The following is a 13,291-nucleotide window of genomic DNA, read 5'->3' on the forward strand; positions in this document are numbered from 1 at the left end:
AATATAGGGCAGACTGAATGAGCAGAATATGAGACATGATAATATAGGGCAGAGAGATTGAGCAGAATATGAGACATGATAATATAGGGCAGAGACTGAATGAGCAGAATATGAGACATGATAATATAGGGCAGAGTGAATGAGCCTTGATCATTCTGTCACATGATCTTACATTTGATCACACTTCCAAGTATTAAATGAGGTCAGAGACACCTTAGTGTTTTTTGCTTGAAAATGTGAATGTACTTAAGATAAAAGATTCATCAAATGAATTATTTGTTTGTATTTCAAAACTGTTTGTGTATAATACATATTGTTTTAGAAATCATTTCAAAACATAGGGCACACATCTGTTTGCCCAATGAAGGCTGAGTTACAATAAGAACACATTACAGCAGGGATGTGGTAAAACGTTTCAACAGCTTTTATTTGTCCAAAGTGTCACTGATGATTCATCATCAAACTAAACAACAGGAACATTCAGAGGCAGTAGTGTTCACAGGTCAGTTTCGTTTGTTCTAGTAATGTTATTCTATTACTAGAGAGACCTTTCTGTTAGATTGCCAGTATCGGCACGATGAGACACTAGGAAAGGCACACCAAAGTGAAATTACACCAGGGCACCACTGAACGGCACAAAACACTGAACCTTGATTAACTGAAATCAATTATACATTATGTATCCACTGTTACAGTGTAACTGTACCATTAATTACAGCTGAGTACACTGAGTAGCAATGTGTAACAAAATCTACTGTACACTTTTTTTTATACAAAACAAAAAACTCAGGACTCGTGAATTCAAGTTCAACTTGGCAAACAAATTCACGTGACAAGATGAATTAGATTAAGTGTATCAGCATTGTTCAATTAAATGATATCGTCACCTCAATTAGCTTTATCTGAACAGGATGAAGTGAATTTAACTGAACCAAAACTATTATTTACAGTACAAAATGTAAGTCTTATATAGAATAAAAAAAAACTCTTTTATAAAATATAGAACTCTTGTTAAATTTACCATTGGTGTTCAAGTAACAGTACTTTACTTAAATTTAGAAACTAACTGTTAATTAACCGAACTAACATTTCAAACAATTCTGTAACCACAGAGAAGACCTAAAATACAGTAGAACTGTTATTACTCGTCATACACAGAGCTTGAGCACTCTCTGTGCAGTCTCATAAAGACACCTTTTCTTCTAAGATGTCATTATAGACTTCTTCAGTTAGAGCCACATAACGCCCCATCCGGCTGTTGAGAAAGTAGAACCGGTCGGTGGAGTGCCGCGGGTCATATCCCTCCTTTTGAAAGCGGGTCTTCTGTATCTTGAACGTGCCTAGTAGAGGAGGTAGTGAGAGATCAGTGCATCTGAGTGGTTAAGGTACTTGACTAATAATTGGAAGGTTGTCAGTTCAAGCCCCAGCACCACCAGGTTGCCACTGTTGGATCCTTGAGCAAGACCCTTAACCATCAAGTTGAGTTGAGTCATAACTATCGCTTTGGATAAAAAGCATCAGCTAAACACCATAAATGGAAATGGAGATCTCTCGTCTCTCTCACCTGTTGTGTCGACCACCGGTGACAGGCGTAAGAAGATGGGGCGTGCGTACGATGGCAGGCGTTTCATCACCCCCTGCAGGAATGTGTCATAGTTGAAATTCCGCGTGGTGTCTGCGATGACAGCCATTCCTGCCTTTCCCTCTACACCTGGTGAGCAGAGAAGGGCAAGAAAGAGGAACAATATTGTTCAACTTCATTTTGAAACCACGTTAGCATCCCCTCAGAAGCAAAAAGATGTAGAATGATAGATGAAACTCTGCTGGTCTGTAGGTGAGTATAACTCCTGTCTGACCTGGAACAGAGACTCCATAGACAGCCACGTCTCTCTGGTTCAGCAGCGAGCTCAGGATTCCTTCCACCTCTGTGGTGGAGACGTTTTCTCCTCGCCAGCGGTAAGTGTCTCCGCTCCGGTCCCTGAAATATATGTAACCCAGCTCGTCCATTACCATCACGTCACCTGAGAGAGAAACAGAGGGAGAGAATATTACTACTACTATTACTATTAGTAGTAGTAGTAGTAGTGCTGTTAGTTTTAATATTTTATTATTTTACTATTATGGTTGTGGTTGTTATCATTTTATGAAGTTAAAAACTTAAATATTTTCAATACTTTTGCAATATTGTATTATACAGTCATTCCAAAAAAGCCAAGTTGACTTGAGATAGAACCAGAGAAGGAGAAAGAAACCGTGAGAGGAGTTCACAACAGAAGACAGCTGGTGAAGAAAAACACATCAAGTCTAGAAGACTGAGGAGCTGATATTGATGATAAAATGTCAAAAAGGCAAAATTAATTAATTAATTACATTTTAAATGTTATACATGTGGCTCTTTGCTTACCTGACATTATGATCTTCTTATTCACCTACCTGACAGGTAGGCGGAGTCTCCCTTTGTGAATACATTATTTCTGAAGTTCTCATTCACCTAGCTGACAGGTAGGCGGAGTCTCCCTTTGTGAATACATTATTTCTGAAATTCTTATTTGCCTACCTGACAGGTAGGCAGAGTCTCCCTTTGTGAATACATTGTGTATGATCTTCTTATTGGTAGCCTCTTGGTTAACATAGCCATCAAACCTGCGCAAAGGGTCCTTCTGGTTGATGCGACCCACCAGTATCCCTGGTTCACCTACAAACACACACAAACACATTACACCTTATTGAGACAGATATGTGTGTGTTATGTATACTGTGTGTATCATGGTTTTTATGTGTGTCTCTGCATGTGTAAGTGTGTGCATGCATGTGTATGCACTGTGCACACGCATTTGTACTTGTCTGGATGTGTGAGTACATGCATGTATACACGCATGTGTGTGTTGTCATGTTTACATATGTACATGCATTGTGGTTTGTAAATGTGCATCTGTGTGTGTGTGTGAGAACCTGGGCCACAGGGCACACAGAGGCCTCTGCTGTCTCTGATGAGCTCCATGCTCTCTTCTTTTACCTTCAACAGTCGGATGGGGTAAACATTGGGCAGGATGACGCTATTAAAGCCACACGCCCCCACCTGGACAGAGCAGCACATTACACAGATGAGCCTCAGCAGCGGACCGTAAAACACTGTGGATGAAGAGGTGCCGCTGCGATGGCGTGTGCTGGACGTTTCAGAGCAACATTTAAAAATCACACTAATGCACCAGTCACATCCATAAAGCATTCATTTGCAGGTAGGATAAATGATCTGAAATGTCTGCTTAAATGTGAATGTGAACTGTAAATCTACTTTCAGATTACTGGCTGAATCATCTGAATCATTAGAAATAGATGGGAATGAAAATTGAGCTTCCCAGGGATACACACTCAAACACAAACACACCTTCCCATCCAGGTTAGCGATGCTGCAGTTGCATTCAGTGGCTCCATAAAACTCTCCGATGTGTTTTATGTTGAAGCGGTTGGCGAACGCTTCCCACACATCGGGGCGGAGCCCGTTACCGATGGCGATACGCACTTGATGAGACAATTCGGAGGGACGCACCGGTTGGGACAGAAGGTAGCGGCAAATCTCACCGATGTACTGGGCCACCTGCACACGTGCACACACAGACACGCATTCAGAGACACTGCGCTGCTAGAGCTGCCCAACTCAGCTGTAGGCTATTGTGAAATGGAAGCAACTATGAGTAACATCAGCTCAGCCACAAAGCGGTAAACCACGCAAACACATGTAGAGGGGTCGCCGAGCGCTAGAGTGTGTACACTGTGCACAATTATTAGGAACGAGAGTAATTTGACCATATATTAATTTTTATGCATGTTTTCCAACTCCAAGCTGTATAAACTTGAATGCCTATTGGATTTAGGCATATCAGGTGATGTGTATTTGTGTAATGAGGAAGGGTGTGGCCTAAGGAGATCAAACACCCTATATCAAGGTTTGCATAATTATTAGGCAGCTTCTTTTCCTCAGGCAAAATGGGCCAAAAAAGAGATTTAACTGACTGAAAAGTCAAAAATTTTAAAGTGTCTTTCAGAGGGATGCATCACTCTTAGAATTGATATTGGAGCCTGATCACAGAACCATCAAATTTTAAACAAATAGCAAATGTGTTGCAAATAGTCAACAGGGTCACAAGAAATATGGTGAGAAAAAAAGACGCAAATCAACTCCCAAAGATTTAAGAAGAATCAAACGTGAAGTGATCATGAACCCATCATCCTCCAGTGCTGTCAGATTCCAGAACTGGAACCTATCTGGAGTGCCCAGAAGTACAAGGTGTTCAGTACATGGCCAAGGTAAGGAAGGCTGAAACCCAACCACCCCTAAACAAGACACATAAGGTGAAACGTCAAGACCAAGAAATATCTGAAGACAGATTTTTCAAAGGCTTTATGGACTGATGAGATGAGGGTGACTCTTGACAGACCAGATGGATGGGCCCGTGGCTGGATCAGTAATGGGCACACAGCACCACTTTGATTCAGATGCCAGCAAGCTGGAGGTGGGGTACTGCTAGTGGCTGGTGATATTAAAGATAAGTTAGTTGGACCGTTTCAGGTTGAAGATGGACTCGATACTCCCAAACCTACTGCCAGTTTTTAGAAGACACTTTCTTCAAGCAGTGGTACAGGAAAAGTCTGCATCTTTCAAGAAGACCATGATTTCTATGTAGGACAATGCTCCATCGCATGCATCAAAGTACTCCACTACGTGGCTAGCCAGTAAAGACCTTAAAGATGAAAGAATAAAACATGGCCCCCTTCCTCACCTGACGTGAACACTATAGAGAACTTGTGGGCCCTTCTTATACAGGAGATTTATGTTGAAGTAAAACATTACAGCTCTGAACAGTGTCTGAGAGGCTGTGGTTGTTGGTGCACCGAAAGTTGATCATCAACGGATTAAGAAACTGACAGACTCCATTAGTGGAAGGCTTATGACTGTTATTGAAAAGAAGGGTGGCTATATAGAAATGTTTATTTGTAAATTTTGAGTTGTTTGTTTATTACTTTCACTTTAACAGATGAAAATAAACAAGTGAGAGGGGAAAATGTCAGTTTTTTCATTATCTGAACACTAATAGTTGTCCAGTAATTCTGCACAGATAGATATTCTCCTAAGAAAGCCAAAACCTCACTTTTGTTAAAATTTTGGATTGACAGAGAGCACTGTAGTTGTTCAATATTAAAATAAATCCTCAAAAATACAACTTTCCTAATAATTGCACCTGGTGTTGTGTATATAGATCATCTCTCCTCTGATTCATCACACATTACAGAGTTCCAGACTGCTACTGGAGGCCACTGATGAATCACACTTCGCTATTTGATGAATAATGCTTCACTATCTGATAGTCTGGACAAATATGGGTTTCTCTGCCAACAGAGAAGTTTGGTTTTGGAGGAATATTGGCCTGAGGCTGTTATTCAGGGATACGCCACTCAGTTCCAGGGAAGCATAATGATAATTTTTCAATATTGCTCCTTTGACTGACTGAGCACTAATTTTTACAGACACGCTCCAAAATCTTGTGAAAAAACTCCTCAGAAGGAAAGGCTGTTATAGCTGTATACAAGTCCCTACCCCCGGTCTTGGCACAGGATGTCCGAACAAAGTGTATGGTCAGATGTCCACACATTCTTGGCCATGTAGTGTAACGATGGGTGAATTAAGAAATATGGGCGAATGATGTAGGACACGCTAACTTTATAAGACAGTCATACACTAGTAAAGCACTACTCTACTGGACATTGCGGCCCAATCATGCAACGTTCATGCTTTGTCCTGCCCCTTACCGTGCACTTGTATCGCACGCAGTCATCCCAGAATCGACTGGCAGAGAACTTCCTTCGAATCACCACCGTCAGACCGTGGATCAGACACTGCCCCACCCCCATAATGTTTCCTAGGAGACCAGTACAGAGAGAGAAGTGATAGGCTGGACACTGGATCTGCGGGAAATGCTGTATGGACAGAAGACCAACAGATCCCTTCTGTAGATCAACAGATTATAGAGATCCCTTTTGTTCCTCAATACATTATACAGGTTTTATATCGAAATGTCATCCCTCATTAACACAAATGCTTGTATGATTTGTCAGAGTCACTTTAAAAATACCTTCTGAAATTAAGTTTAATTCAACAGTCATGACTATCATTCAATGGTCACTGACTATCAATATTTCTACACATTACTACATATACTAATAGCAACGTATAGCAATCCGAAGTTTACATAAAATAAATAATATGAAGATTCCTAATATAAGCTAAGAGGATTTTAGGTGATATTCTGGGTTTGAATTTTTCCGACTTTTCTCGCCATTTTAGTCATATCCGGTTCCCACCCGTCAGGTGACTCTCCTATATTAGCTGCCAATCAGAGAAAGTGAGGGCTGTCACATGCTTCCTCCATGGCAAATGCAGACAACACTATCCACCCCTTCTGATACATGAACTCACAGATACCTGTGACTGGCCACTCTCGATTTACAGGGGAGATCAAGAATGCAACCCCTTCCTCCATAGACGGATGGTCAATATGCTCTCACACATCATTAGAGATTTAACTCCTGATCTCCTGATGTTGGGACAAACCCAACACCACTCAGGAGAACTAAAGCACTTTTTGAAGTGTATATTTGGTAGAAACTGGTCTATTTCATGTAGCCAGGAATAGTCCCTGAAGTATTACAATTCAAGATTTTTTAGTAATCCGCTTAGTTCCTGACTTAGCTCCTTCATTCACACTGTACCGGATGGAGTTATCTTGATTTGGAACTTTAAGTCCCTGGATAGGGTGCACTTGCCATTTTGATCCATGTGACTATAATCCCATAATTAATGAAAACGAATCCTGAATTGTGCTATTACATCAAATCTCCACTGCCACCATTAAATATGTTCACTGCAGTGAACATAGCCTGAGCAATCAGCAAACAAACAAACAAACACACACACCTGCAGAATGGTACAGAGGTAGGCAGGTATAAATGATGTCATCAGAATGTAGTCTGTAGGAGTAGTATCCAAATGCAGCGATACGATAGAACCTGAACATATGCAGACACACACACAAATCTTAAGTTTACGTTTAAGGTTTAAGGTTAAGTGCCAGTTTACGTCCTGAGCAACTTCCCAGTCATCAGGTACTAATCTGACATACAGCTGAGGTAACTGGCAGGAAAGTTTCTATCAGGAAAGTGAGCTGTAAAAGAGCCAAAATGTCTGCCAGAACTAACCTGCTGTGAACCACAATGGCTGGTTTGGGTAGGCCAGTCGTACCTGAGGTGTAGATATAGAACAACCTGTCTAAGAGAGGGAAGAGACACACACACACACACACATTTGCAGTGTCAATTCATGTCAATTCATCATGACTCCTGATTTTCTCCATGCTCAAATAGGAGTTAGCCTGTTTATTCACTTGGAGACATTTTCTCTTCCTTTCTTTTCCCATCCCCGTGTCTCTCGAGCTCTTTGTGAAGCCCCTCCCACCTTTCCCTCTAACAATTCTCCCAACTCACTCGGAGTTTCCGTAACTTCCTTGCTTAATTCCTTCCTTCCTGGGGCCCAAATGAACCTTCTCTCGTGTGCTCACGTCAATCTTGCTGTAACCCTCCTCTCACCTCCCCCTCTCCCCCTCACCTCACCTCCCTTTTTTCTGTGAGAAACATGAGAACTTGCTCATACTGGAACAGTCAGAGGGAAGGAACTGCACAGGTGTTTACCTCCACACGCGCGCGCGTGCACTAAAGGTGGTGCTCTTGCTCAAATCGGCTGTGGTGAAATGCGACTCCTCAGGCCCCGTTCATTTGTATTCCGCCCGTTCGGGCTTCATTCACAAGCTCTAGGCTGGTATGTGACCTCTTCCCCAATTCCTGCCTCTACAGAGAACTCTAGTCCCTTTTATTCTCTCCCTCACTCACTCCGTCTCGCTCTCTCCGACTCTCTCCCTGTATGTCCCTCTCCCAGCCAGTCTTTCTCCCACTCTCTCCGTCTCTCTCCTACTCATTCGTTTTCTCTCTTCCTATATTCTCTTGTTCTTTTGTTCTCTCCAGCTGTGTTTTCACTGACTGTAACCGTACCCCAGAAGAGCTGAGGGAGGTGAGAGCAGCTTGTTTGTTCAGTCAGAACTGTGCAAGCAAGATGTGTTCACAGTTCTGTCCCGCAGGAGACTGTCCAATAGCATACAAACTAGTAGATCAAACATAGCACTTTGTGTGTGTGTGTGTGTGTGTGTGTGTGTGTGTGTGTGTGTGTGTGTGTGTGTGTGTGTGTGTGTGAGAGAGAAAGAGATGGTAATAGGGAGGATCTTTTACCTTGTTGCAACACTTGAAATATTTCTATGGACATGTGGAGACATATCTACTCAGTCTTATGCAAACTTATGATTATAGACAAACACACACATGTACCCATGCACAAACACACACAGCTAGCCAAGAGGGGCATGCATATATGCCACCAGCCAAAACACACACACACACACATAGGCTTACCATCAAAGCCTTTATTGTGGATGACTGGAGGTGGAGTTTGGGGCAGAGAGTTCAACAGAATATCCAGCTGTTGAGCTGAGAAGGAGGCCAGACATTGCTCAGCTCCTAGATCTCCTGTCCAGAAGAACGTCATCCGGCTGAACAGAGAGCCCCTCACCTCTGCCACAGCTACAGAGGAGAGAGAGAGAGAGAGAGAGAGAGAGAGAGAGAGAGAGAGAGAGAGAGGGAGAGAGAGAGAGAGAGAGAGAGGGAGGGAGAGAGAGAGAGAGAGGGAGGGAGAGAGAGAGAGAGAGAGAGGGAGGGGGAGAGAGAGAGAGAGAGAGAGAGAGAGAGAGAGAGGGAGAGAGAGAGAGAGAGAGAGGGTGAGAAGAACAAAGAGAGGATGGAGGGAGGAGTAGAGGAGGGAAAAGCAGAGGGAAAGTGAAAAAAGGGAATCAGAAAGACAAAAATCAAGAGTGATGAGTGAATTAGTGAATAAAAACATGAGCAAATGAGTATATTAGTGAATTAGTAAATGAGTAACCGAATGAACACATGAATGTCTGAATGAAAACTCCCTCTCACCATCCACAAGCTCCACCCCAAACACCATCCCATGCGCCTGCGACACCTCTATGCAATGGATCAGTGAATCCCGGCGGAGATTAAAGTTAATGAGCGCCGCCTCCACGCCCACTTTAGCCAATCCCAGCCAGAGGGCCACCATGATGGGCCGGCTCTCCATGAAGATGGCCACCACATCGCCAGAGCACCAGCCCTCAGTGAGAGCCCAGTGGGCGATGGCGTTGGAGCGCCGGTCCAGCTCGGAGAAGCTCCACACCTCGCCCGTGGCCTCCTCCACCAGGGCAGGCTTATCTGGGTGCAGCGCCACCCGCTGGGCAAAGATGGAGGGGACAGTACTGCGGGTACGGAGGTAGCGGCGGACGATGAACTTCACCCGGACCAAGACGTACAGGCCACTGGAGCAGAGAGAAAACAAATAGAGAGAGCAGGGAGAAATGAAAAAATATAAAACAGTATAATCTAATCTAATGGAAGACGTATACTGTAATATGCCACTATAAAACACAGTCCCTGCTAGGACCTGGGCTGCCTTATGTTTTCTGAGGAGACCAGCAAACTCCTGCCACGTGCTGCAAATGTGAGGGTAAAAGAGAGTTGGGATGGCATTAACCCTGGCAGGATGGGAGAGAGAGAGGATGGACAGAGCACAGAGGAAAAGGTGCAGGGGCGTGGTTTGGGACACCTGTCTGTGCTTCACTCCTGGACAGCTCCAGCTGCTTGGTATGCAGGTAAATCTGATATAGGAGTAGAGTTAGTAATGGTAGCACAGATACTTTAGAAACAGAATACAAAACACAAAGAGATGGAGAAGAGAAAGACTGAAAGAACAAGAGAGGTCCTGAAAGACAGAGGGAGAGACCATGATGAGAGAGAAATCATGACAGCAAGACAGAGGGGGCAGGGGAGGGGAGACCATGACAACATGCGAGAGAGAGAGAGAGAGAGAGAGAGAGAGAGAGAGAGAGAGAGAGAGAGAGAGAGAGGGAGTGAGAGAGAGAGACAGAGACCGAGAGAGAGAGAGACAGAGAGAGAGAGACCGAGAGAAAGAGAGCAAGAGAGAGAGAGAGAGAGAGAGAGAGAGAGAGAGAGAGAGAGAGAGAGAGAGAGAGAGAGAGAGAGAGATCTCCCCGCACCTGAGGTCTCTGCTGATGGTTTGGGCTGCCACACGGAGAAACCTCCATCCTCCTGCTCCTAAGTAAACGCCCAGCCCCGCAGCCAGGCTCCAGGGCCAGGACGCTCCGAGCAGCTGTGCCAGCCCCAGAGAAGCTACAGTCAGTGGGGCACGCAGACCACCTATAGTCTCCATCCTGGAGCGGAGAGGAGAGGCAGCCTGCTGTTATACACCCTAGCACTCGTGAAACCCACTCACTCAATTTAAGAGACATACACTGTTCACAGTACATCAACTATGCGTGGATCTCTTAGTTTTGCCACAAGCTGGGAAGAATGACGCACAATTTTTAATCTGAGGTGAGAATCTTACTCGACTACCGCAATAGCACTCTTTTTTTTTTTACATTTAAAAACTGTCTGTTGCACTTGCCTTTTAGCACCTAGCGTGTCCGTGCAGCAGCAGTCTATTCGAGCTCAAACCAGTTCCACCTAGTTTCCCACGAGCCCTGCGACAATAGCGTTAGCTCGGTGGCGCGAGAGTGACCCACTACCCAAAATGGCTCGCCGCCATCGGAACCAGCAGAAAGCGCGTCAGTGCAAAAACAAACAAACAAAACAATGGAAAAGAGACTGCAACAACGGATGTTCGAAGTGCAAACGCTTGTAATCGTAATGGAGAAATAGACGTGCGACAAGTTTGGTTATCAACACGCATCGACTCGCAGTGCTTCAACTTTCCGCTTTCCCTCAGCAGGCATGGCGCGAGCACACCCCAAAATCCCGCCTTCGCGCGCATACCACTGGGTCCCGAGCCCCCATTGGTGCACAACGCGCCAGTTGGTCTGTCGCCTGTCTTTTTTTTGTCTAACATGTTTGGGTCAAGCTTACGATTTTAAAAAAGACGAATCATGTTTAAGTAATATTGCCCCATTAACACAGGACGAGAGAAGTAAAGTAAGAAAATTGAGGGGTGTCACTGCTGTTGCTCGTGCTTTGGTGATGTGTGCTTTATTTTAGCGTCAACTACAGAACACACTATTCTTCCAAAGTGAGAGAGTGTCTCTCTCTCTCTCTCTCTCTCTCTCTCTCTCTCTCTCTGTGTGTGTCTGTGCGTGCATGTGGAGTCATTACCATTCTTGCCAACTTTGTGTAGGTGTGTGTTTCTGCGTTTACGTGCAGTCATTCCCATCATTGCTAACTGTGTGTGTGTGTATGTGTGCGCGCGCGCGTGCAGTGGTAGCTAAGTAGTTTCTATCTACTGACAGAGGTTTACATCACAGGAAGTTTCTCTCACAAACACCGGGGGATGGAAATGTTCCAGCATGCTGCTGAAGTGTTACTGTTTAAGCTTCTGTGCTGCTGCAGATGCTGAGTGTCTGTATTCCCTCTGGTGTTGAATTGTGAGACGTGAGACTCTGGTGAGGTGTTATTCTGCTTTGTTTTGGTCTGCCACACTTATGGTAAAACACAGGCCTCTCCACCCTCAGTCCTGTGGACCCCCTAGTGGAACCACCCTTCGTCTGCCCCAAGGTGGGAAGATACCGTAACCCTCTGTTGAAAGGAGTCTGACTCAGGAGAAAGGTACACCAGAGCAACTTGAGTCTATACCGAGTCCTGATATCAAGTTCTTTTACCTTTTTGTTTTGTTTTGTAACTTGCAGGTAGCAATTGTATTTTCTGAAAGCCCAAGCACAAAAATCCAAGCAAACAAACTTCTTTGAAAACTGTATTTTCCCTCAAATAGCAATACAATTCATATAGAAGCACTTTGGTCATCTCTTGCAGTCTTTAAATGTGCTTTAAAAATAAAAAACTTAAAAAAACTAAAGTTTCAAATAATTACAGATTTCCAAAGTAAAAGTCCTCCAAATGATTTTAAGAATGTATTGCCTTATAGTTGTTTATAGAGCTCAAAGTGGTATGAACACTCTGCCTTAATCCCACCAGCTATGTTACCCCACTGCGTCAGGACCTTCAGCTTGGCCAGACATGCCGGCCTACGTGTGGAATGGAATGGCATGAATGTGTCATGCTGTTAGTCACCAGCAGGTACTTACAGCTGTAGTCTGTGGCTTGGGTATGTGTTGGGTTTATGATGGGTGTGATGGGCTTTTGTGGAGATTCTCAGAGGAGACGGCGAGGTGCTTAGCCTTCAGCCTCTGATCTTTGTGCTGCACAAACTGCCCTGGTCTGAATGCACTCAAACACTAGAAACTCCTCAGGTCTGAATGCACTCAAACACTAGAAACTCCTCAGGTCTGAATGCACTCAAACACTATAATTATTACTTTATTACACTCACATTACTGATGCATAGACACAGACAGACCCACACACACGTAGTATAGGTGCACTGAACTGTGTTTCATCCATTTTCCTGTTGTTTAATTGTGTGTGTAACAGGCAGTAGCACACAGTATACCAAATATATTTAAAAGTGTCTGTAGTTAAGAGCACACAGTATACAGCACACCAAATACACCCCAGTGGACACAGTGGTAATTTGTTAGGGGACTGATATGCAGACTGTAGCCTAATGGAGAGTCAGAATCACAAAGAGGCCAGTTCTGCAATAGGTCTTTACCAATGATGTGTCCTATAGTTCCTTTACAGGACCAGCACAAAGAGAGTACTGCAAATTTCAAAGCAGGAAAACCTATAACAGCATCTGATTGGTTGCAATAGAGGGGGCTTGACCAATATAAAGACTGGAAAGACTGCAGTGGAGGAGGGATGTTCCATGACTCTGCCAACAGTCCAGACCAACCCAATATACCCACAAAGTTCACTGTGAAGTTTAAAATGGGATGTTGTTGAAATGAAATATAGAAAAATGTAACTGTGCCTTTGTAGAGGTGAATGCCCTGATGTGTTTCTCTTGGTTTAGTTCTTGTTTTTGATCCAGAGAGTAAACTGTTGTTTTTCTTTCAACCCCAGTTAAGCTGGTTTGTTTGTTTTCTTGATTGTTTGAGTAGTAGGTCACTCCTGAAGCCATTGTTTTACTTTCAGTATTAGTTATATGGTAGTTGTATGGGAGATGGAAAATGTCCTGGATAGTTCTGGATTTGCTATATCTGACACCACAGAAAGAAAAAAAAAG

The 13,291-nt window shown here is 43.8% G+C and overlaps 1 protein-coding gene across 1 annotated transcript; it reads right to left on the minus strand.

The window, feature by feature from the left end:
- Nucleotides 1–401: 401 nt before the first annotated feature.
- LOC113582849 (long-chain fatty acid transport protein 1-like) lies at nucleotides 402–10,967 on the minus strand. Its single transcript, XM_027018862.2, has 13 exons — nucleotides 10,622–10,967; nucleotides 10,212–10,385; nucleotides 9,079–9,473; nucleotides 8,515–8,682; nucleotides 7,255–7,324; nucleotides 6,974–7,065; nucleotides 5,809–5,918; nucleotides 3,389–3,598; nucleotides 2,953–3,079; nucleotides 2,558–2,695; nucleotides 1,857–2,021; nucleotides 1,565–1,711; nucleotides 402–1,340 (listed from the first exon to the last, which is right to left on the minus strand). The coding sequence occupies exons 2-13, from the start codon at nucleotides 10,382–10,384 to the stop codon at nucleotides 1,183–1,185; spliced, it is 1,953 nt and encodes a 650-aa protein (XP_026874663.2). The 5' UTR covers nucleotide 10,385; nucleotides 10,622–10,967; the 3' UTR covers nucleotides 402–1,182.
- Nucleotides 10,968–13,291: the final 2,324 nt, after the last annotated feature.

The sequence above is a fragment of the Electrophorus electricus genome, chromosome 16, assembly GCF_013358815.1.
Source record: "Electrophorus electricus isolate fEleEle1 chromosome 16, fEleEle1.pri, whole genome shotgun sequence".
Lineage (NCBI taxonomy): Eukaryota > Metazoa > Chordata > Actinopteri > Gymnotiformes > Gymnotidae > Electrophorus > Electrophorus electricus.

What these genes read in the sequence shown, in the direction of transcription:
- LOC113582849 (XM_027018862.2), bottom strand. Translation starts at nt 10,384, where the DNA reads ATGGAGACTATAGGTGGTCTGCGTGCCCCACTGACTGTAGCTTCTCTG. An exon ending in ACCATCAGCAGAGACCTCAG is followed by an intron (nt 9,474 to 10,211) that starts GTGCGGGGAGAT and finishes TCTCTGCTCCAG; the next exon opens with TGGCCTGTACGTCTTGGTCC. An exon ending in CTGTGTGCCCTGTGGCCCAG is followed by an intron (nt 2,696 to 2,952) that starts GTTCTCACACAC and finishes GTGTGTTTGTAG; the next exon opens with GTGAACCAGGGATACTGGTG.